At 42.0% G+C, this 24,817-nt stretch overlaps 2 protein-coding genes across 3 annotated transcripts in view; one reads left to right on the forward strand and one right to left on the reverse strand.

The window, feature by feature from the left end:
- Positions 1-4,279, reverse strand: part of FGD6 (FYVE, RhoGEF and PH domain containing 6) — a 56,821-nt gene extending 52,542 nt beyond the window's left edge. Inside the window, exon 1 of the mRNA XM_035128371.2 lies at positions 3,993-4,279. Coding sequence (XP_034984262.1) covers positions 3,993-4,005 — 13 coding nt within the window. The 5' untranslated portion in view covers positions 4,006-4,279. The remainder of the gene's footprint in view (positions 1-3,992) is intronic.
- A 97-nt stretch (positions 4,280-4,376) lies between these two features.
- The window catches only part of VEZT (vezatin, adherens junctions transmembrane protein), a 35,978-nt gene continuing 15,537 nt past the window's right edge, over positions 4,377-24,817 (forward strand). Inside the window, exons 1-3 of one of the 2 annotated variants that reach the window (XM_035127081.2) lie at positions 4,377-4,586; positions 15,811-15,945; positions 20,704-20,793. In XM_035127081.2, the coding sequence (XP_034982972.1) occupies positions 4,551-4,586; positions 15,811-15,945; positions 20,704-20,793 (261 nt within the window). In that variant the 5' untranslated portion in view covers positions 4,377-4,550. The remainder of the gene's footprint in view (positions 4,587-15,810; positions 15,946-20,703; positions 20,794-24,817) is intronic. The other variant, XM_035127080.2, reaches the window with a different exon arrangement.

Below are 24,817 nucleotides of genomic sequence, written 5' to 3' on the forward strand. Positions count from 1 at the left end.
AAACCAACCATCACAAATCCTGGAAAATGCATTGTTAAACTAAACCCAAAGCTAACAATAGTCCACATCATCCTAACACTGCTCTGAAAAGAAGCTGGTAACTCAGAATTATCAAAGTCTTAGGTACCTACAGAGTTAACATGTACATGCAAGGATTAGCTGGCTTTTTTACACTGTGGAACCCTTTTAACCTTCTCTCAAGCATTACCAAAGCTTCTGTCTCTGATTCCAATAGACAGGCTTTAGAAGGTTTCCAAAACAGATCAATGGAAACATAACACTGAGGATCAATTCGTTTTAATTTTAAGGAGCAGGCCCCAGTTTCACATGTTCCTTCTCTTGCAATGCCAGTTATTCATGGTGCAATGTTACATCTAGTTAGCTGTAACCCAGTTTAGCTCTGCAAATCCTGGTTAACATTTGTTTGTGCAGATGCAACAGCCACACCATGGTTACGAGTGTAGGGGGAATGAAAGGGCTGGGCTGGTAGTTAATGTAGGTGAGGGATGGAGAGCCCATTCCTCTCTCTTTGTGGTAAAGATATCACCAGCATTTCTGTGCTAGGTTATTGAGATGTTTTTACCAACTTTGTAACACTACCACAAAATGTGGAGTGCAATACATTTTGCTGAGCACTTATTTCACCATCCACTTCATTAAGTGCAATTTTGTAATCGGGCAACACTGTTGCCTTTCATTCCCAAGTTGTTTCTGGTACAGTAATAGGAAACTCCCTTCAATTCAATTTGGAACCTGTTGGCATTTACAATATTTATTGGAGAACTATTGGGAAAACCTCAGTTTCCACACAAATTCCCTCCCAACTGGTAACAACGACACATGTGCACGAATGCCTCTTGTTGTATTACTTGATTTTAAGGGGCCTCTAAAAATGTTCTCATTAAAATAATTATGCAAAGAAATAATTTTGGAAAGAAAGCTAGGTAGTGCAGAGACTTAATGGATTTAAGGCACTACTCCAAAATGCTTCCACAGACATCTGAGGAGCAACTATGGGACAAGCTGAGATATGTCTACATTTGACCATAGACCGCAATCACTAATGGAATCCTTCCCATTAAGGAAGCCAGTGTGGTGTAGTGGTTAAGAGAAGTAGACTCGTAATCTGGGGAGCCGGGTTCGCGTCTCCGCTCCTCCACATGCAGCTGCTGGGTGACCTTGGGCTAGTCACACTTCTCTGAAGTCTCTTAGCCCCACCCACCTCACAGGGTGTCTGTTGTGGGGGAGGAGGGGAAAGGAGATTGTTAGCCGCTTTGAGACTCCTTAAGGTAGTGATAAAGCAGGATATCAAATCCAAACTCTTCTTCATCATCATCATCTTCTTCTTAAGTATCCATTCTGCCTTATATCTGTTTTTTTGATACTTCCATGAAAGGAGGTGATAAGGATGATTTATCTGCTGCTTTCCATTCAATGAAGTTTTCTTATTTATGCTGCTCATGAAGGCATAAAGCAGCTATTAACCTAGAGAATGGGCAAACAAAAACATAGACAATGTACTCACCCTTCCCTTAAAAATACCCAGAAATACAACATCTCATTTAAAGGTGAAAAATGGTTAGGGAATGCCAAGCACTGATGTTGATCAGTTCAAATAAAAGCCTAATTAATGCCTTCCGTGATGTTGATCAGTTCAAATAAAAGCCTAATTAATGCCTTCCATGATTAACATATGTGACTAAACTTGTATGATCTTGATTAAGATGGGAGTATGCTCTTCAAAAGGAAATAAATATCAGTGGAATTAGCATCAATAATTCTGGTAATGCCACATAAAGCAACAAAATAATGCTCTTATAAATATTGAGTGTTATAGTAAAACATGTGTATTTAAGATTTATTTTCACACAAGAGGACAATTCTCCAAAGACTTAAGCTTAAAATTCTACTTTCCTACAGCTCACTCTACCCCTGAAACACAATAATTTTGCTGTGCATTAGAAAACCCCAATGACAGTCTACAAAGTCCAGACCTCACCCAGATAATAAAACTGTGTGTCACGGAAAGGGCAACAGATAAGAATACCTAGTCATGTATGCTCCGCTGCTGTAGAGACCTAGTAGCAAGCCATTATAGGTCAATGAAAATTCAGCACTGGATCTGAAGAAAGATTCACAAACCAAGCACCTGTACACCTTGGTCACTTTCCATGTCATACAGAGTATCATGTCATACAGAGTATCATGGCTGCTGCAAGCCCTGCAGTTGTTTCCACGTCATTCCTGGAGTTTATCTGTTGCCTTTGCGCACACATGGCTTCTCAGACACAAGCTCTATTGAGGTCAATTAGATTTATTTCCAAGTAAGCCTATATATGATTACACTTGAAGGCTGCAATCCTATACACAATTAAGTGAGTAATCATGCACTCCTAAACCCAGGTGCAATCCTACCCCCATTCCTACTGGGAGCGGCTAGGATGTGGTGAATCTTAAGTAAATTATTTATCTAGGAGTTATCTACTCCAACTGAGGAAAGGCCTGCTTACTGCCGGTGCAAGTTAAGACAGCCCAAGTTACACTAGGAAAAAGGGGTGTGTCAAGAGTAGGGAATGGGTGGAGTAAGGGAGAAACAGATACATTGCATATTTACCAGTTTTAAAACACAGTACCAATGCATGCACTGCAAACCATTCAAACATGAGCTCCCCACAGTTTTATGATTTTAAACAAAGCTGACTTTGTTTTCCTTAATTGGGGTCATGGCATAAAATAAAATATGCCTTTGTTTTCTGAATCATGAAGGGGTAGCTAGGGTCAACTTTTTTGTTCCACAGCAAAAACTGAAAGAAAGTTTACTAAAGACTATCTTCCTAGGACTATTTGTTTATAAAGTGGGAGCTCTAGGCCTGAAGCCATACAGATCGTTTCTCCACAATGTTAGTAACTGAATCAATTTAAAACCACAAGACGACACAGAGTATCAGAAATGCACTCAACAAGTTATGGGTTATTATGAGTTCTATTTAACTTGAAAGTTTGCCACATGCTCATTCAACACAATAAAAGTCATCTGACCTGTCTGTGTACCTCACAAAATGGCCAACTACACCTAGCAGAGTTTCTAGGAGTAGAAAAGTACAAGCATTAGAAGATGACGCCTCCTTTCCCCATCAAACCAGTAAGTGTCCTTCGGAAAAATAAGTTTTCTACTGAATATCTTTCTCTTTTGGGTATTACCTCGTGGTTCTAACAAAGACACCCACCCACCCAAAAAAGAGAGATGGGTGGGAGAGAAAATGAAGATTAATCATTTCCTTGAGTTTCTGCAGGCACAAAATAAGGAGGAGGATAGAGTCCAACCATACCAAGCAGGAAACTGGTTCTTTTTAATTTCCTTCCAGTAGTTAGAATCACGAGAAAACAAAGACGGACTTCACAGGACACTACCGGAAAAGCAGTTATAATCCCAAAAAGTAAGAGCACCAGATCATGCACTTCTCTCAGGGTACAAACCTCAAGACGAGTATTTCGGAATGGAAAGCTCTCCGAAGGGACTCCGTTGTTGCGTGAAGGGGGGGGGAGCCCCAAAATCTGATGAGGGGCTTGGGAGTAACGGGGGGGGGCTCAAGTAGAGGTATAGATTAAACCTTCCCAGTAAGTGCTCTTCTCCCACTCCAGCTAAGGGGGGAAGGGACATGACACGAAAGACAACGGGACAGCGGGGTGGGGTGGGGGCTGTGAACAAGGACAGCTCGACTTCCAGCTTAGAGGAAGTTTGCCAGAAGACGACCCCGACCAAGCCTTTAAATGGAAGCAGAGAATGAGTGGAGGCGGGGGGGGGGGAGTTTCCTTGCATTGTCTGTATCCAGCCGTGTCTGGCTGAATAGCCCCGATGTGTCTACTGTGTGTGTGTGTTTCTCCGCTTGTCTTTCCTGCACCTTGACCGGTCGCAGCTGGCTTAGGTGATGCCCGGCCGGATGAAGAGAAACTTCGCAACTTTTCTTCGCTCATCCCGTCGAGAAACTCACCGGCTGAACTCATGGTGCCTCCTTCCCACGCGCCTCTCTGCCGCTGCTTGCCTGCCCCTTAACCCGGCGTCCTTGTTGTTGTTTTTAAGCCATAGCAGCTCCTCTGGAGTCTGCTGAGAGAAAAACAGGCCTCTGCTCTGTCTCGGCGGCTGCAGAAAAATGCGGCTCGTTCCTCCGGCTCCCGCGGAACATCCCCGTCGAGGAGAGCGAGAGAGCGACTAGCACCGAAACGAGCCCCAACAGCGACCGACTCTCCGTATAGGATTCTTCCACAGCTACAACACGAAAGCCCCCTAGAGGCCGAGAGCCGCCAGTACAGGCTTAAAAAGCAGAACCAAAAAAAAAAGCCTCTGTTCCAAGATAAGCTTCCAATCAGCGGAGCGCTACCTGGTCTGCCTTTCTCAACCCCGCCCCCTCTGTCCTTCGCGGTGGCTGCTGGGAGTTGTAGTTTTCTTACGGCGGCTGTTGGGCCGTACGGGGAGATTATATACCGCCCGGGCTCGGCGGACTCGGTTTCCCATCGTGCCTGGAGGGTAGAAGCACGGATGGCGGAGAAGGATGACACCGGACTTTGACGACGAAGTGGTGTTTGAGGTAGCGATAGCGCGGCCTATCTGGGGGGTGTTTCTGCGGAGGCCGCAGGCGGAGGAGCCGGCGCCGCGGGTCCTTCAGAGCCTCAGGCGGCGGAACGGGGTGGGGCGGCCCCGTGCGTGGACGTTGGGGATAGGGGTATCTCGCGGGGCCTTCTGCTGGGAGCGGGGGCTGCCACAGAGGGGCAGGAGGTTCTGAGGGGGTGCTGGTCTTTGAAACCGCCCCCCTGAGAGGGAGGAAGAGTCGCCTTTATTAAGCCCTAGTGAGGGCAGCGGCTCAGACAAAAGGGGCTGGCCATCTCGCCACGATCCCATCCGTGCCTGCCAGACTGGAGCCAGTTCCAGTAGAGTTCAATGGCACTTGCTCCCAGGTGAGGGTGCATAAGATTAAAACCTGCTTTTGTGGGAGGATAAAGGCACCTTCTTCCCCCAAACCGTGGTTCTCTTTGCCATTTAAGCTCAGTAGCCTCAGAGTTGCCGAGGCAGATGTGGGCAATATGGAAGGGGCGCCACAACAGGGGGCTAGTTGCCCCCATAGTTGCCCCCTATTCAAATAGCCTGGTTAGTTTTGGCAACTCACCCCACCCCACCCCACTCTCCGGGTTGAAAATGCTGCTGATCAATGCCAAGCTGGGGAATGGTTCAAATGACAGCTCTCCAGGACACTTGATCCTAGATGCACATGTTGACCTGGTTTTTATTGCAGAGACCTGGCTGGATGAAGCTGGGAGTGGGGTTAATTTCTCTCAGCTTTGCCCCACCGGGTTTCTCTGTACAGCCAATGTTAGAAACTCAGATATATACAGTAACGTAATGGCCAATTGGCACCTTAAACCTGTGTACAGCAGCAGGCAAGATCTAGGGGAGGAGTCTGTCCTGATTGCATCTTCCTGACCAGATATCCTCTTCAGCAGCCCACTGGGTTCAAGTATACATATCTGAAGATAGATGGCTAGGGCAGAATAGGGATTCTGCTGAAGTAGTGCCCACCCTGATGCTCAACCGTCTCCTTTTCTGAACTAGCAGGGAAGGTTGGCATTCATGCTGAGGCTTCACTGTCAGTAGTGGATCAGGATTTCATGTCTGCCATGCCAACTTTTGAGTCTGTCCCAAGTAACTTCTGACTCCTACCCATGCTGCAGGACACACTCTGGACTTGGTTTTTTGCATTGAATTGGGTGGTGACTTAGAGTGGAGGCACTTCCTTTAGTTCTCTTCACATGGTTATATCACCACCTTGTGGGGCTTAACCTTGCTGGATCTCAAAGCCTCTGCAGCAATTGGGGGGGGGCAATTAAGATGGCCTGCCAAAGAGCACCAGTAATATTTGAGAATATAATTCAGGGTGGTGACCCCCTCTACCAGTCAAAGGAATAGAGGATACCTTTAATAAAGGCAAGAACTATCAGTGAGGGAAAGGGCATAGCAGAGTGAATTCTGACCACTGACCCTCCATTTGTTAACACAAACTCCTAGTGCAGATGTACTCTTTCTGATTAAAGACAATGTATTAAAGTATAAGAGCTTTTTTGAAAGAAAAAAACACCCCACCCAAAGATCATACATCTCTCTTTCTGTAAATAATCTTTGTTTCCCCCACCACTGCCAACTTATTTATATATTTACAGTCGTTCTATGGTAAAAAGGTAAAGGTAAAGGGACCCCTGACCATTAGGTCCAGTCGTGACCGACTCTGGGGTTGCGCGCTCATCTCACATTATTGGCCGAGGGAGCCGGCGTATAGCTTCCAGGTCATGTGGCCAGCATGACAAAGCCACTTCTGGCGAACCAGAGCAGCACACAGAAACGGCGTTTACCTTCCCGCTGTAGCGGTTCCTATTTATCTACTTGCATTTTGAGGTGCTTTCGAACTGCTAGGTTGGCAGGAGCTGGGACCGAGCAACGGGAGCTCACCCCGTCACAGGGATTCGAACCGCTGACCTTCTGATCAGCAAGCCCTAGGCTCAGTGGTTTAACCCACAGCGCCCGTAGGATCTAATTCCCCTTTTTGTGGCAGACCTGGCACAATGCAAATGCTGTTGTCTATTTCAATAATATTGGTTAGATTAGTAAATAAAAAAAATGAATCCAGCCTCTTGAAATGTATGAAAGAAAGCACTTTCTTTAGCATCATAGGCGTATAGTGTAGCATGTGTTTTTCGTGTATGAGGTTTCTTCCATTAGAAATTCTTGTGGTTGAATTGTAATGATAAATAGTAATTACCCCTTGAAGCTGCACTGAACAAGAAGTTTATAGAGTAGGCTTTGAATTGGACATCTCCCTTAAAAGGGGAGACCACTAAAAGTGTGTGTGTGTGTGTGTGTAATTTTGTGCTGTTTGGGTTTTTCTGCTATATTTTAGTTGGCCCAATAAAGGTATTGCCCAATATGAACTTGAGAAACTGTTTACTTAGAAACATACATGGTGAGCTTGGGGATCAGCCAAACATCCATTCACCCAATGGTCTTGAGGTTTTCCTCTTTCTTGCTAGCTACCGTGTTTCTCCGAAAATAAGACACCGTCTTATTTATTTTTCCTTAAAAAAAACCACACTATGGCTTATTTTCAGGGGATGTCTTATATTCCTTGAATACTTAAAAATCCTGCTATGGCTTATTTTATGGCTATGTCTTATTTTTTGGAGAAACAGGGTACAGTATCTACAAAAACTCTTCACTATTTTGTCTTTTAACTGTGTTCCATCAAACTGCTTCCTTGACCCCCTTCCCAGACAAATGGCAGATGTCCAGGAGCTAGTAGTCCCTACAAAATCCTGAAACGACGTTCTCTTACATGTTCAAAGATACTGGTAACGGTCCTATTATGCTTATTATAATAAGCCATGTTAATTTCTTCTCTTTCAGTTAGTTCATTTTTTGCAGTCATAATTAAATTAAAGTGTTTACTAAGTGTAATCATTTCCAGAAGAATATTAGATGAGGATAATGGAAGGGGGGTGGAACTTAACATTTGGGAAACCACCATGGCTTGCCTTCAACTATTGATTCATATTGGTGAAAGTTTTGCAATGAACCTTACTGCCCAATCCTATGTTCTCACTAAGATGGTTCCTGCTACATTCTTACTTGCATCCATGCATGAGTGTAGCCAGGATTTTTGTTAGTGGGGAGCAGAACCAACATGATTGGTCAGTTAGTTAAGAATTTCTATTGCTTTACTTGATGGGGGGGGGGGGAGCTGCCTCCCCTGACCCCCCCCCTTGGCTATGCCCATGTATCCATGCAAGCTACGGTAGTTGTTATTCTATGCTGTCCTTTCTCAGTACATGATCCTTTTGTATTAGTGTGTTTGATATCTTTATACAATATACCAGTATTTAAATGCAAAATAATAATTCATATTCTATCTTTGCTGTAGTATGTATGTAATTTATTTATTTGCCCCTCATGTATTATGGTATGCCTATTCCCTCTATTATTTTGGGAGTCGTGCATACATTGCACAATTAAGTTGCATGACCTGATGCAGAGAGTTGACTTTCATGCTGTACTAGTGCAAACTACAAGCAGTTCTAGGCTGCTAAGTTGCTTTTTAAGTCCAGACATTGGTTGATAGTGGTTTGTGGGAAAGACCTAATGTACTGTGCACAACACAGAAGTAAAAAAAAAACTTTTAATGTAATTCAATGAGGTGCAGGCTTGTTTTCAAAAGTTTTAAAAACACTCTTTAAATTGAGAGTAACACCCAAATGTTATATATATTAGATAAAAAAATTCCTTCAGTAGCACCTTAAAGACCAACTAAGTTTTTATTTTGGTATGAGCTTTCGTGTGCATGCACACTTCTTCAGATACACTTGAAACAGAAGCAACCAGACCCTTATATATATATATTAGATAGATATAGATATAGATATCTGATCCATTAATTTGCAAGTCTCGCTGACTTCCATAAGGCTTCCTTCCAGATAATTTGGTTTAGCTTCAGATTTTCTGGAAAGTTTTATGTGTATCTATTTAATTAGGTGTAACTGTGGCAGTTTCAAGATGTGTGGTTTGTTGCACTAATAAATCACTGCTACTGGTGGAATTGCTGTTGACGTTCTATTGTTTTGGGCTTTTTTCTGGATGGTCATTCCTCTGTTTCAACTACACCAGTGGGCATAACATAACTGCCTGTGGTGGAAAAGTAGAAAGTCCAAGGAATGTCAAGTTGGAAAACTGAAACCAAACAATCCTTTAAAAAATAAATACATAAAAATAAATTAATTACCATGAAGCACCTATTCATTTAAGCACAGTTGCCCAATGCTAGTTATGCAATGCCAAAAACCAAAATATTTTAATGTGTTTTGTTTTGTTTTTGGATTGGAAGTATTAATTGGGGGGTGATGGCAGATGCTAAAATAGAAGAAACCAGAATGGGATTTTTCCTAGATTTTTAAATTAGTTTTATTTTGTAATTTCACCATAAAACTCTTTCATTTCAGCACTATTTTCTAATATTTTAAAAATATATACCTGGAGAACCATTTTAGTGCTAATTAAAATATCAATTAAAAATTGTTTAGAAAATGGTACCAACTGCAAAGGTTATAGTAAATATGTGTGATGTATTCAGCTCTGATATGTCACTGCCAAAACCATGACTCTTAAATGTACAGAAGTGTAATGCTACACCTGTGGAGATTGTTATATTCCACACATACCCCACACTTTATCTTCGCCAAAAGGCGAAGAAGCAAAATACTTTTTCAACTATCTCAAAAAAGTCAGACTTTCTGTGTAAGAAAAATGGAAAACTCTAAAAAAAAACAACCATCACAGAATTATAAGTGGATGATAATATGTAGACCTCTTCCCTTTTCTCCCAGTAAAATGTGAATGAACAAGAGGGTGATTCACACTGAATTCCTAGTGTAGAAGCAACCCATAGTTACCAGGAAGTGGAGAATGAAATTGGCATGTATGAGGAAAGAAGTTGCATATGCTTGTAGCATATTCCCAGTCTCCAGCCCATGGAGATGGGCTGTAATGTCTGAATTGAGCCCTTGGTGTAAGATCCTAAATGCTGGCCCCCAAACTATTGATGAAATGCAAGTGCAAACTGCAGTTATTGAAAAAATATTACAAACTGTGAAGTGAATTCAATATCTAATAATATTCTGTTTTAAATGTGACTTATTCCCATATATTCACACGATTGTAGCCTCAAGCAGTTGACTTCATGCTGTTTCATATTCAAGTTTGAAATACATATCTATCCATTGCAAAAGCAAACTGGCAAGTGGAATGAAAAAATGGCAGTCTTAATGATCTGGTGCAGTTCTTTTATGAAATGTTCTCATTAGCTTTAAAGGGTTTCCTTACTGTAACCACATCTTTTTTGTAATTTATTCATGAAGCCTGTGCTGTTACTAGAAGCACTGTTGATGAACATTCAGTTGTATTTTCCTTCATGTTATTCATTGTATACTTGTTGGAGATAGGGAGCATTCAGTATGGAACTGAGATGCTTGAGGCACCAGAACGAAACATGGTTGGCAAAACACTTTATATTATCCTTATACTTCTTTTGTGTGAACTTTGATACCTAGTCATTTTCCTGTGTGTGTGTGTGTGTGTGTTTTGTTGTTGATCATATTAATGACATAATTTAAAATGCCTTCACATTTACTTAGTAACTGTTAGCTTCCATTAAGAAAAAGCTAATATTTAAGTTACTCTGAAATACTAAAGCTTGATATGAAAGTTAGAGGACAAAGCCGTTTAAATAACTTAGCTGTAACTTTTCCTTATCCTGCTATGAAAACTATTTTAAGTTTTAATGAAAGCCTCTTGCTTTCTCCTTAGTTTGATTTTGAAGGAATTGGACACGTCCCCAACCCCCCTTCATATCTTTTCTACTGCCTGTAAAAAAAATTATTGTGGTCTAATGGCATTTAATTGAAGTTTTAGGTATTTGATGTTTTACTGTGTTTGATGCTTTCATTTGTTGGAAGCTGCCCAGAGTGGTTGGGACAACTCAGTCAGATGGGCAGCATATAAATTAGTAGTAGTAGTAGTAGTAGTAGTAGTAGTAGTAGTCAAAATTGGAGTGAACTGGTTAGTCCAGAATTTCTGAGTAGCTTGGCAGTTGTTGTTTTTAATACAGGGAAATTTTTGAGACTTAATTTAATTATTTGACATATTATAGTGGCTAGCAAATGTCTGAATGACATACAATAAGGTAAACTCTTTTCTATCTTAACTGGATCAATAAAACATTTTTATTATAAACTAATTGTTGTAAAGTTAAAGTAGCCATTTTCATAGATCCACAGTGTTATAAAATCATATGGGGGGGGGGTTTGCAGGACACCATTATTAATGAACAGAGAGGGGTGACAGAATTTGACAGCTGCAATACCCAGAATCCTGTTCAATGCCATCTTCCCTGTCTCCCCACCCCTCCAGCTAGGACTCGACCCTGCCTGAAGGAAGGCTTAAGGATCTGCATATGCACAACAGTTAGCATAAACTCACACATTTCCCCTCTCCACCTCCCCTCCGCCCAGAACAAAACAATGTTTCCAGAAGAAGGGGGGGGGGAAACCGCCCAAATCCAAAGTTAAACTTTTCTACTCAAGTTAATAATACAGCCTATTATATGTTCTCTTACCATGAAATCTCTATCCGCTGCCTCTGTATTAGAATTGCTGTTTTATATCTTAGAACTGTATATGTCAGGACTGCTACCTTTTAATTAGAAATCCCTGCATTAGGTATGTTTTCCAGGTATATTTTCTGTATGAACCCTGTATGATCCCAACCCACCTGAACCTTGCCCTACTACCACCCTATACCCATTCAAGGACACACGGACAATAGAGGGATTAGCTGGAACAACTTTATTCAAATAAATTGCCATCCTCAACGTAGCCCACCCTTCCATGGCCTGGAGGAAAACACCTGCCGGGCGGACTTCCACCCCATGGAAATCGCCAGGAACTGCCCCACCTCTGCACCCATCTCGACTGATTGCCCTTCCTGCCAAACAACAGGGAGCACCATCAACGACAGGAGAAGAGAGATTGACATCTCTCCATCTGAAAGGAGAAGTCATCTCCGCACCCAGCTAATCCGATCTCCCACCCGTCGCCCTTGTCTCCCCCTCCCTCCTAGTCCAGAGATTTCCATGCATGAACAGGAGGGTATATAGGGGGACTTCACCATTTCCCGGGGTTCCTTCCTTCTTTCCAGAGGCAGGGACCCTACAGCTGTAGCTTTGCATTCTGCAATAAAGGGATCAGTTTGTTTTTCCTGACAGCATCGTGTGGTCTCTGTCATTTTCCCGGCGGAGCTGAACTTAGTGCAAATTTTGGAGCTTCCGACCCGCGTCTGTCCTTCTTAAAAGGCAACGCATTTTGGGGTACATTTTTCATAACAACAGGATGAAAATCGTGTGATACACTCTTATGCTGTATCAAACCATACACAACTGAAATAGTATAGGACAAGGGAAAGATTAATGCTGTTAAAGTGTGAAACATAATCCTATCAGTGCTCAGAAATCTTTTTAGTAGGCTAAATAGACTTAACCAAAAGGAAGCATATACGTACATTTTTTCAATTTATTTTACAAATTGCCCTTTTCTTTGCAAATACTTGTTCCAGTTTGATATCAGCCTTCTGAATGTCAGTAACCAAAACTAAAACCAGTGTGTACAATTAGACATGAAAATACAAATATAAAGGTTAAAGTATAAATATTAGAATGACTATTCTCTTGGAATACTAAAGGAATCATGTACTGTACGTCATCAAATATGGAGTAAAATCAAGAAAGAAATTGGAATCCATCAAATTAAATGATCTTAAAGCCTTGTCTTTAATTTGATAGCATTGAGTCTGGCTGTGAGGCAATTTTGGAAGACAGAAGGTTTTCATTTGAAAAAATGTGAGAATCAAGGGAGCAGGAGCACAACCTTTACATAGGGGGAAATAGTTTTTATATTTATAAATAATGTACCTTTCTAGAATCCCTGTCTTGTACTCATTCAAGATGCAATTTATGAGTAATTGGCAAGATGATAAGCAGGCCAAGATGATTATGAGCCAAGGGACTATGAGTAAGACATTTAAATTCAGTAGCTTGGCAAGTCTTTGCAAGGGATTTTATATAATATTGATGTGCATTATTTCTTTTAAGCAGTAGCTTCCTAAAAGCCTTTTAAAATCCATCAACTGATTGTCGGTTCCTCCTATCATACAGTAACAGAAGAAATTGCAGAGTCTTAGTGAGTTGCTTCTGGCTGCTTCTGATGATGCTAGGAAAATGCGCTTGTGTGAGAGCACAGGTGCAGTTTTTCTGACCGATGCTCCTCATTTTCTGCTCCAGTCATCCTGGAGAGGCAAGTAGAAAGAAATGGGGAGGTGGAGGAAATTCTCTCCGATGCACTGCAAGTGTATCTGAGAAAGAGGTGGAATCATATTTTCCAGGAGACAAGGAATGCACTGCCTGTAAGTCTTTTATTCTTCTAATCACTGCACCTCAGAATAAACTTGACTGACTTTTGTTTTAGGCATTAGCAGAGTTTAGTAGTTGTTTAGGCATAAAATTTAGTAGTTGTGAGGGATAAAATTTGAGAGAGAAAGAAGTTTCAAAATGTTGTTGGGAGTGTTATCTGTTGTTTTTATTCTAGTTCATTATATACTAGATTTGCTGTGGTTTAAAGCAAGAATATTATTGTCTGTTAATCTAAAGGAGGTTTTTAAGTTCCATTGTTAATGTGGTTAAGAGTTAATAAAAGGTTAGATCCACAGGAGATACCATAGGGTGGGAGAGGGAGGAAACCTGAGAGATACTAATGGAGAAAGTCTTAGTCATTTCCTTTATAATGCATCAGCAGAAATTACAGAGGTGTGGTTTTGATTTTAGAAATACTGTAATGAATTGGAGGATTACTCAAATTTGTGTCTTAGTTTCAATTTCACTCATTAAAACAGGTAAACAATGGTAGCTATGCATAGTATGACAAGGGTTGAACAATAAGTTAAAATCTTTCAGAAACTTCTCTGTTTGCTATTTGTTGTCCTGAATTTTTTTAATCTTTGTGGTATCCAGTTCAGTAAAAATACCTTACATCTTTTAAGTAAAATTAGCCAGCTAGTTGCTAGGGGTCTGGGGCATGCATTATTATTAATTAGATTCTTTACAGCAGTGTTTCCCAACCAGTGTGCCTCCAGATGTTTTGGGACTACAACTCCCATCATCCCTAACTAGCAAGACCAGTGGTCAGGAATGATGGGAGTTGTAGTCCCAAAACATCTGGAGGCACACTGGTTGGGAAACACTGCTTTACAGCATGTATTTATTAATACTTCACTTACCACTACACTATCCATGTACAGGCAGGTTCAGCAGAAAGATAGGGACTAGTTCCAGGGTTCTTTAGACATATATGCTAGGCATGTACCTGAGAGCTGTAGAGATAAAAGCTTCAAGTTGTACTTCATCATATTGAGCAATTGGCGCTTTCTGAGGGAAACCCCCCTCCTTCCAATCAGGACACAGCCTGGAAAGGAGAAGAATATTTCATTTTGAGGAGACTTCATCTTACCAGATTGCCATTGCTTGAGTTCAAAAGCAATCACTGGGTGTGTGGAGGAACTGTGGCTGAGAAGAAACTTTTTAGCTTAGGAGTGGGAAACCTGTGTCCCTCCAGATGATGCTGACTCCAGCTCCCTTCAGCCACAATAGTAAGGGGAAATGGGCTTGTAGATCAACCACATTTAAGGCCACCAGTTTCCCACTGCTATAGTATACGACTTTTTCCATTCTTGTAGGGTATGGCTAGAGGAGTTGACCTTTCAGCTGTTGGAGCTTTGAACTACAGCTTCAGCAGGGAGGAGATTGGGTTCAGTTGATTCCTCCTAGCTGTTTCTCCTACTGTTGTACTTATATGTAAAGGAGTTGGGCCCTTTGCTGTTCCCTTAGGACCTTAAGCTACCGTACTTGCTTACTACAGTAACCAATAGTAAAGTGAAAGCTTACTAATACTAAGCAGCATTTGTCTGATTCATTTTAGTAGTTGGAAACACAACTATTTGGTGGTAATATAAACATTGTTTTAATTTCTAACTAGAATATTGTAGCCAAATAATTGGCTATTTAGTTCAAATTCTTATATTAAATTCAGCTCTCATCTTGTTCTCTAAACCTAACAATCCTTTGTCTCCTAGATCTGATGACCAACGGTGCTCACATCTCCTTTGCTTATTTGTTTCTTACTGCACAGAACCTATGAAATCTCCTGTCCTGAAGCCATATGTGTAGTTTTGCTCCCTCCCATTCCTGTTCCCATAAGTTGCCTCTTAAAGCGCTCTATGCCTTCACCACCTATTTTTCCCTTGGGTTTTTCAGCCTATTGTTTGCTCTCACTTCCTTCACCTCTCATGATTCTTGGCTAGGTTCCCAGCCTGTTCATCTCTCCCGTTTCTTCTTCCTGCCTAAAAGCATCCAGTCACTTTAAAGTGTTTATGCCCTATCTTGTCCTCTTGTATTTTCCTTGGGCATCTGTTTTCACCAGCTACTGTTGCTAAAGTTTCTGTTCCTCAGCCTATTTCCACCCCTTTTTTCAACAACCTCCTTCTCCAGTGTCAGACTTACCTGATTCTGAGCTGTCCAGTTTTCCAGGATTTCTTCCTATTCACCTTTTTTGTTATGAGACTGCCTCCCATAACTCCTCTTTAGTAGCTCTTATGTGACACTTTTCTCTTTCCTTGCAGAAACTCGACTACCAGTATTCTGTTGACAACTTCATTCCTTGAGTAGTTTAAATGTTTGTGAACATTCCACGATATCACTCCTCAGCTAGAAGCTTAGCAGTAAATCCCTTAACATACTATAATGTAGAATGGACTGTTTATAATTGGTCCGGAACAGGTTAATTAAGTTTTTTCATGTCATGAAGAAGTTTGGTTGGACTTTGGCTGGAGGAAAACAAGAATACTAAAGTGGGAGCAACTGGGCAAAAGCTCATACCCTTCCAAACATCTTTGGAATGCCTTTGTTAATTTTGTTATTGATTAGTTTTGTGGTTTAATTGTCTTATTTCAGTAGAATTTGTAGTTACCTTGATTGTTTAAATTGTGGTATTTTTAACATCTGCCCTGAGACTATTCAGTGAAGGGTGGGCTATAAATAAAAATAATGAATGCTTGTTGAACTCAGAATACTTCATATAAACAAATCAATTAATTATACCTTTAATTTTTTATTTTAGAATTCACCACTTTATCAGTACTTACAGGACGTAGGACATACTGATTTTGAAGTATGCTCACCATTGCTACAAAAACCGGAAGAATGTACATTCGAAGAGGGGCAAAAAGACATGGATACAGTTGCAATTCAGACCGTAAGTACTCAATTTGGCTATTCAACTGCTACATAATCTCTCAAATGAAAATCCCAGCCTCTATTTAAAAATGAATTCCCATCATAATGTGTATCCTTTGCCTGCTTTTCAGTGGTACTGAATACTGTGCATTATTGTGCACTGTTTATTATTAACAGTTTATTATTGTGGAGAGCTAGTCCTGCCTTTGGATCCCTTGTGCAAGTTGTCCAGATGTTGTTTTTAAGGGGCAGCTGAAGTCAGGTAATGGTCAGGGTTTTCTCCCCGCCTCCCCTTACATACAGCAGTAAGATCCTACACTCGCTCTCCCCACTCTGTAGTCATGGTATCACTTTATTTTTGTCCTAACTACTTATTTAATGTTGTAATACAAATAGTTTGAGTTCCCTAAAAGCAGACCAGATTCATTCACTGTGTTCTGTTGCCAATTTTTTCCCCTTAACCCACTGCTCTTTTACATAATGCAGCCTAGAGGAGAGGGGGATGATATAATGCATGTGGATTATAGTTAATAGCTTAATGTCTGCTGCATATTGAAGACAAAAAAAGCAAGATGAACTTACTTTAACCCAGCATGGTAAATCATTATTTTCACTTTTCTTTAGTTTGCATTAGACTTCATATAATAAGTGTACCACTCAAATTTTACAGGTTTTTAATTGAATAAATCTCCTAAATCCTGTTGAATTTGTTCAATTTGTACTTTCCCCCACCAGAAACATGTCTCATTCTGATCTGGCTCAGAATCCAATTATAATAATGAAAGCTGAACACTGACCAGTTTCACTATAGCAGGCAAAGAAGCATCTTTTTTCCTGATTAACTGGGGTATTAAGGAACATGCTAGGACTCATTTTCCAATGACCAGTCACTTCCACAGTAGCATGTAGAGTATGCATATGGTCATGCATGCTTTTGTGCAGAAGAAAACACACCAATCTTAACGTGGTATATCAAAGCCTGGAATCCACCCTAGACTGCTCAGAAGTGAGTGTTTTAATGAAGATTATTTTGAGTGTCTAAAATATCATAGATTTCAGAGGATCTTAAGTTTCCTGACTCCCAAACAATGCAACCCTATGTATATCTGCTCAGAAGTAAGTTTGAGTCCAATGGGACTTAATTCTAGGTATGTGTGTGTACAATTGCAGCTTTAGTTAAGATTGCTAAAGTTAAATAAAAATATCGGCAGAACTTCTAAAACTAGTAACCAGTAGCTTGCATGACATTGTAAGGGAAAGGAAAAATGTGTGTGTGGTGGTGGTGGTGGTGAAATCAATGGAAAATGGAACCTGAAGTTTAGGGTTTTTTTCCCATGTCAGCTGGAGCCTCATTTGTAGGGGCTTGGGGTACAGGAAGAGAGGAACTGCATATTGCAATTCATCTATATCATCTGCTGAGCTCACACTGTGTCTCATTGCTCCTCCATATTGACGATTTGCATAAAGATGGAGCTAGCAGGCGCTGCCCCATCCAGAGCATTCAGGTATCTTCTTAGTGCAAGGTTCTTCCTGTGCAATCGGTGTTCATTTTTCAAGCAGTTCCTCCTGTACTTTGACAATAAACCCCGCTAGGGAAGAGAACACCTGCATGCTGCTGCTCATTTTGTTTCAAAAATGCAGTGTAATGAATTGTTTGCTAGCAATATATGCTAAGCACAGTGAACTTGTATAAGGATAGCACTGGTCACATGCTGGAAACGCATCCATTTTTATGTCATCTCTTCATCTTTAGCACCTAGCTAGAGCATGCTTGGCCCAGTTTTTTCTGCCTGTCTCTCTTCTTGGTAATGGCGAGTTCCTTCAATGGCCATTATCCATCTATATGCTAAATGGAATCATGGGAGAGGGGACTTTTCTGCAGACTCCCTTTGCTATGACTCTGCAGGCCAGAGGCCTTTCTATTGTCCCAAAGGGGAAGGATATGAAAAACCAGTTGGAAAAATTTGATGATCATATTCTGAAAAACATGGTGTTTTTACTCAGCTATGGTCATGGCATGATGCAATAGAATTGTTAATAGCCAATGGCCTCGTTCACATAAACCATAATTAAAATTGTTAAAAATAGTTCAATGGGATTGAGCAGCATGAAATTGCAGGTGCTTTGCTCCTCCCATGCTGCTGCCATGCTATGTAGGAAATGAGCCATAGTTTGCCATTAAGTCCTAAGTCAGGCTGGTGGTTTGTTTCCCCCCCAAACAGTAAATCGTAGCAAACCTCCTAGGTGTAGCTGCAGCAGGACTAAGGCTGAAGCACTTGCAATTTCAACAGCATGCATCGACATGCAGCTCCTTCACACTAAGCCAGAGATAGGGAACCTGTGGCCCTCCAGGTGTTGCTGGACTTCCATCAGCCCCAGCCAGTAAACTTAGTGGTCAGAGATGATGGAAGTGGTCCAGCAAGATCTGGAGGGCTGCATTAATCCATCATTTACTTTAACAGTGGTTTAACATGTCTTGCAAACCAGGTCAATGAGTCCAACATAATGAGTCCACAATGAGACCAAAAATAAAAGTTGTTCTTAGTGTCTATTTTAGTTCTTTTACTTCTGCTTCTGAGATTTTTCTATCACTGCAGTAAATCTGCTGAAGAACACTGATTCATTGTCAGCATTTTACTAAGGGCAGAACTATACATTATGTTCCCTGTCCCATGTTTCCTCCAATATGCTAATGCAGAAGTCCTTGGTGGGTTGTTCAACTCTTCATCCAGATCTAATTTCACCCTACAAATGCATCATGGCCAGTTTTTAAACTGTTTCCCCACCCCTTCCCAGCTGGGCTCAGAGACTAGAAGTCTTGTTTGTCTCTGCGAAAGTGAGGAGGAGATGACCTGGGGGAGTCATGTGGACGGAGAATTGGCAGTCAGAAGGTTGTATACTGTTTCTTCTGTCAGTCCTCACCTGCAAATTCCCGAACCTTGCAGGCATGTATTTTGGAAACTTGTGTCTTGCTTATATAAATACCTAGTGCTTGCATAAAGAGAACACCTTTGTAATTGGAGACCTCTGCTGGAATTGAGGAACTTGAATTCTTTATTTTCTGCCCTCATTTGCATGTGATTGTGGAAAATGGCTTGGTTTAAACTTCACTGTTCAATATAACCACTTCTATTATTATTATTATTATTATTACCCTTCATCTGTAGATCTCAGGGCAATTCACAGCATAAAAATTCAAGATAAAAATGCAAAATACATAATAAAAACAACAAGAAGAAACCCATCACACCACCCACATCTATAGATGATAATTGCAGTTCTGGCACCATTTTTTGGCAGAATTGTATCTTGTGGTTTTAAATCCGAGAGAAACCTTTCAAATAGAGGAGGGCAACCAAGATGACCAAGCATCTGGAAACTAAGCCTTACAAGGAGCGCTTGAAGGAGCTGGGTGTGTTTAGCCTGGAAAAGAGGAGACTGAGAGAATATATGATAGGCATCTTCAAATATCTTAAGGGCTGTCACATGGAAGAGGGAGCATGCTTGTTTTCTACTGCTCTGGAGGGTAGGACTCAAGGCAATGGCTTCAAGTTACAAGAAAGGAGATTCCAACTAAACATTCAAAAAAAAAATTCTGACAGTAAGAGCTGTTTGGCAGTGGAACAGACTCCCACAAGAGGTGGTGGACTCTCCTTCCTTGGAGGTGTTTAAGTAGAGGTGGGATGACTACTCTTTCATGGATGCTTTAGCTGAGATTCCTGCATTGCAGGGGGTTGGACTAGATGACACTTGGGTCCCTTCCAACTCTAAGATTCTATGATTTTATATTTCCTACATTTTGCAATTCAAAATCATCATTTTAGACCTTTCTTTTATAATGGATAGAAATGAAATATATATTTCGCATATTCTAAATATATATTTAGCTATGAATTAGAGGCCTAGAAACACTAAAATTAGAAGTGAACAGTAGTTCCTATATTTACCAGGAAACTCAGCAGGCTACTTCCTTTTCATCCTCTAGTATTGCTGATGGCTACACTACATATACTAAAAATAGCTTATTACAAAAAAATCATATTTTGTAATAATCATTTTCATCTCAAGTGTTGCTGATTAAAATGATTCCGTGTTTAGTAATGAACAGTGTGATACTCAATGAAAGCAAAAATCCTCTTTAATGAAAATTCACTTGGCCAAAAAACAAAGTGAATATTCCAATCTCTTCTTCCAAAAGTACCTAACCATATATACAAATACTTAGATAATAGAACCTTAATAGGCCATTTCATTAGGCAACTTTTGAAAACTTTTATATCAAAAGATCTTTTGTTTTTTGTTTAAATGAATTGTGTAGGATTTTTGTTGTAATGAATATTGTGATGATGTTTGCAGGAAAGCTGGAGATTCTCAATACGCATCTACCAAAGCACACATTTATAGCTTGCCTCTTGCTAAGGAGCAATTGTGTCAAATAATTTATGCATTTTTTAAAAAATGGTTTTTGCTGCCCTCAATACATTTGTGTACACAGTTATTTCAACATGAAACAGTTCCCCATCATATTCTCTATTCCTTGTCCTTTTTTGGTGCCTAAAGTGTCCTTTGCACTCGTAATTGTGATTTTGGTCAGAACATTATAAACATTGGTGTGCTGGTGTATTTGACTCTTGGTGCAATGACTTGTGTTATTTGTAGGCTTAAGCTACTTAACAGACATCATCTTCACATGTAACTAGACCAGTGGAATAAATGAAGGCAGTTTTTATGATAATTATTATATTTATGTACTACTGTGTTGATTTTTTTTTTATAGAAAGACGTCCTATCAAACTTAGCTGAGAAATTTAAAAGCTGGCTTTCTTTTTTACCATATAAGAAAAAAGATGAACTACTTCACCAGTTGGTAAGCTGCAACTCTGCAATTTCCCCTCAAGCCTTATTTAATTCCCAAATAAATAAATAAATTTCTTCTACCTTTTTTTTTTTTGCTAAACCAATAGGTCACAGCTTGTTCTCTACATGACATAGCAAAGTATGGCAAATTGTTTAATGTTCAAATCTGTGTAAAAGAGGAGGGGATCAAAACTCAAGCTTTGCATATGTTCTGATGTTTTATGAATTACTAGCTGGCCCGGCCACGCATTGCTGTGGGTCATCCCTGTGATTCCCCCCACCCTGTCCCGATCCATGACGTATTCCACCCCTCCTCCCTCCAACCCCCTTGTTCATCCCTGTGTTTCGGTAGGACACCCTTCCCTCTGTTTTCCCCAGGGAGTGTTGTGCCCTCCCCCCTGTACCGTGTTTCTCATATTATAAGACATGTCTTATATTTATTTTTTCCTCAAAAAAACACACTATGGCTTATTTTCAAGGGATGTCTTATTTTTTTCCTCCTCCTCCTGCCGCGGCCGGCATTGCTGCTGCGCCTATCACTATGTCTTATTTTCAGGGTATGGCTTATATTCGTTGAATGCTTAAAAATCCTGCTATGGCTTATTTTATGGGTATGTCTTAAAATATGAGAAACAGGGTATCGCCATACATTGGCCCCTGTGCACGCATCGTGAACATTTTTATATATTTAGATTTAAAAAATTTGAAATAAGAACATGAGAAGGAGAAGTTATTGTTTAATTTTATTTTGGGGGTTGTCATTTATTTTGGTGGGTATTGTATGATTTGGGTGTTGTTGTGTGTGTGTGTTTTATTTGGATTTTCTAATTTTGGAGTAGGTGACCCAGAGAACCTAGAGAACTACTTTAATAATCCCGACTGGGGGGGGGGTCAAATAGCGAAGACCCACAGCCCCGTAGCAACAGAAGGCGAGTTCCGAAGCACCCGAGCTGTTTGGTTCCATTAAAAACCCAGGAAATGGCAAGGGGAAGGTAGGAGATTGTAAATGGGGGGGGGTGGCCACTGCAAATATCCGAGGACTTAAACTGGGGAGGGAAAGTGCATGGTTGTTGTTTTTTAAAGACACAGGGGCTTGCAATCAGTCATAGTATAAAGCGTAGGTTAAAAGGGGCATTAGTGCTCTTACTTAAAATGGCCACCGGAGCCTCACATGTGACACAACGCCCGCTAAATTTTAAAGTAAAAACCCCTTGCCGTGCGTTGCTGTGGGTTATTCCCCCCCTGGGCCTAGTGGGGGCCTGGCAGTGGGCTACATAAAACAAAGGCCGTGCTGTGTCCTGTGATCCGGGCACACACACACCCCCGGGCCTATTGGGGGCCTGGAGGCCTGGCAGGGGCCTACATAAAACAAAGGCCATGCTGCGACCTGCAGCATTGCTGTGTGTTACTCTGTCAAATGGAGGGTAATAGCCCCCCTTCAGATCCCCCTGAGCCTCAGAGTCCCCCTGTTTTACAGGATCTCATGGCGGAGGCGGGGTTTGTGGGTGTGGCGCGTTGTTGTGGCTAATCCTTGTGGCTGCCCCCACCGTGTCCTGATCCATGATCTATTCTGTTTGTGTCCCCCCCCCTCCATGACCGGTTTATCTCATGACGTTCTGAAGGATGGTATTTATTTTTGTCTTGTGGTTATTTGGTGGGGGAGGCCTAGTGGGGGCCTGGCAGCCTGGCAGGGGGCTACATAAAACAAAGGCCGTGCTGCGGCCTGCGATCCGGGCACTCCCCCCTCCCCCCCAGGCCTAGTGGGGGCCTAGCAGCTTGGCAGGGCCTAGTGGTCTGGTAATGGCCCCTTGGTGGTTTCAGTTGCTTGGTTGGTGATGTCATTATTTGGTTTGTGGGTGTGGTGTAGATTTCACAGGAAGGGAGGGGTGTACTGTGGGAGGAATTCCACTTGAGGGCGCTGTTTTACTTGGTGGAAAAGCAGGTTTCTACCTGCGCAGGTGTAAGATTTGAGGGATTTCCCCCCCTGCAAACACTCGGGGACTGGCATGGATCGTTGTGTCCAAATTTCAGGATGATTGGTCAAGCGGTTACGGAGAAAAGTGGAGCCCACACTTTCACCATTTTTTACATTTTTATATATAGAGATTGCTTGATCATTTCTGTAGCCTGGTAGAAGCACACGCCTCTTTCTTCCAAAACCTGGTTAAAATTACCTACTCCGTCAATATCTTGTTTTGTGATTTTGTTCACAAACTTTGTAATTTAAAAATACTGTTTTCAGCCTTAGAGTGCTTTAAGCAAGAGTTCTAGATCTCCTTTAATCTGAGAATTGCTTTTGAAAGGTTCTGTCTCTGTTAGTGGCTTCTGACCTGTATTGTTGTTCGCCTGCACGGCAAAGTTTAATGTACAAATCCACCTAACTTCAGGGCTTATTGTTGACTGTGCTTTGTTACTATGTGCTTTGTATTTCACAGCATCTCAATTTATGGTTGTACTAGTGTCATTCAGCCCATTTAGAAAATGGGCGCTAGAAAAGTGTGGGCACTCTGCACATGCTCAGAGGTGTTGCTGCCCGACAATGAGTTCCGGAGCGAGCACCGCTCCCGCCGCTGGGAAAAGGGGGTAGGGAGGCGAGACAAAGGGAAGAGGGGGCTGAGGGGAAGCCGTGAGCCCCGCTCGTCGTCGAGGCATTTCCCCAGCCGGCCTCCAAAGGGGGCAGAATGAGGCCTGAGGAAGGTTTCCGAGCTGTCCGGGGGCCGAGGGAGGCAAGCAGCCGGTTTTCCCCTCCCGCCCTCAGACCACCGTGCTCGTGTGAAAAGCAACGTGGGCCAGAGAAGCTCCAGTCGAGCCCAGCCTCTCCCGCCCCCTGCCCTCCCCGTCGCTATGGGCGGACTCCTCGTCGCCTCCGCCCGTCAGGCACTGGAAGAGATCTCCAGGACCTGAAAGCAGCGCGGAGCGGCATGGGCGCCCTTGGCAAGCTCAGGGCGGCGCTCCTGGCTGGCCTGCGGGCAGTTCAGCCGCCAGAGAGGCTCTTCGGAGGCGCCTCCGCCCTCAGCCTCCCGCTCAGGAAGCGGAGGCGGCCGCCGCGCTCTACGTCCATGTGAGTTCGGCGGGAAGAGGAACGCGACCCACCGCACGCATGAGGCAAAAAAAAAATTGGCGGTTGGCGGCCGCAGGGAAACGGTTAGGGAAACGGTCCAGTCTCTGCGTCCAATCCCTGTGTCCCCGGGACACATGCGCATTAGCGCGAAAATGGGACACAGGGACTGGACGCAGGGACAACTTGGACTTTATTATATAGGATGTGTTCATTTCAGAAAACTATTCATATAGCAGAAGTGATCTTGGCAGTAATAAGCAGTCACTAATAAGCAGTCACATGACCATTATTGAGACTTTCCATAGAACTTAGAAGTCTTTGGCATGATCCTCCTTAGTTGCCATACCCTAATGGGCATCCCAGTCAGATGGGCAGGGTACAAATGCTGTTGTTGTTAATCTGACACAACCTGAAACTAAGCCAAAGCATGTGCAACTGAAACAACCATATATTGCTTTCCCATTAGCCTTGCCTCCATTCCTCTTCTCCTTCTGTCTTTTCCCATGTTGAATGTTAAGATCTTTATAGCAGGGATCTGTCTTCTGTTCAGTAAAGAACCATGCAGACTTATGGTGCTATATCTGTATTAGCAATAACAACAGCAACCACATAATGTTTTACATCAGCATTGGCAGCCCCTTTTTTGTCCTGAGGGCCACATTCCTCTTGGTACATCTTCCAGGGGCTGCAAGCCAGTGATGGATATGGCCATCTCATAGACACATGCTATCACAGGCACAAATTTCCTTCACCTCAACTGATGCATGCACATAGGTCCAATCAAATGATCAATGGATGACTGCAGAGGGGTGGCTTGCTTCCTTATCAGGGGCACTGGGCTCTATCCACCTCAGCTCTGTGTCTAGTTGAACCCTGTCCCCTGCCTACCTTTTGCCTCACTCTGTAACCAAAATCAGTGGGGTCTTAGGGGAGGCAGAAAAATCTGCCGGGGAGGTGGTGGTTCGGACTCCTA

Source organism: Zootoca vivipara, chromosome 10 (assembly GCF_963506605.1).
Source record: "Zootoca vivipara chromosome 10, rZooViv1.1, whole genome shotgun sequence".
In the NCBI taxonomy this organism is placed as follows: domain Eukaryota; kingdom Metazoa; phylum Chordata; class Lepidosauria; order Squamata; family Lacertidae; genus Zootoca; species Zootoca vivipara.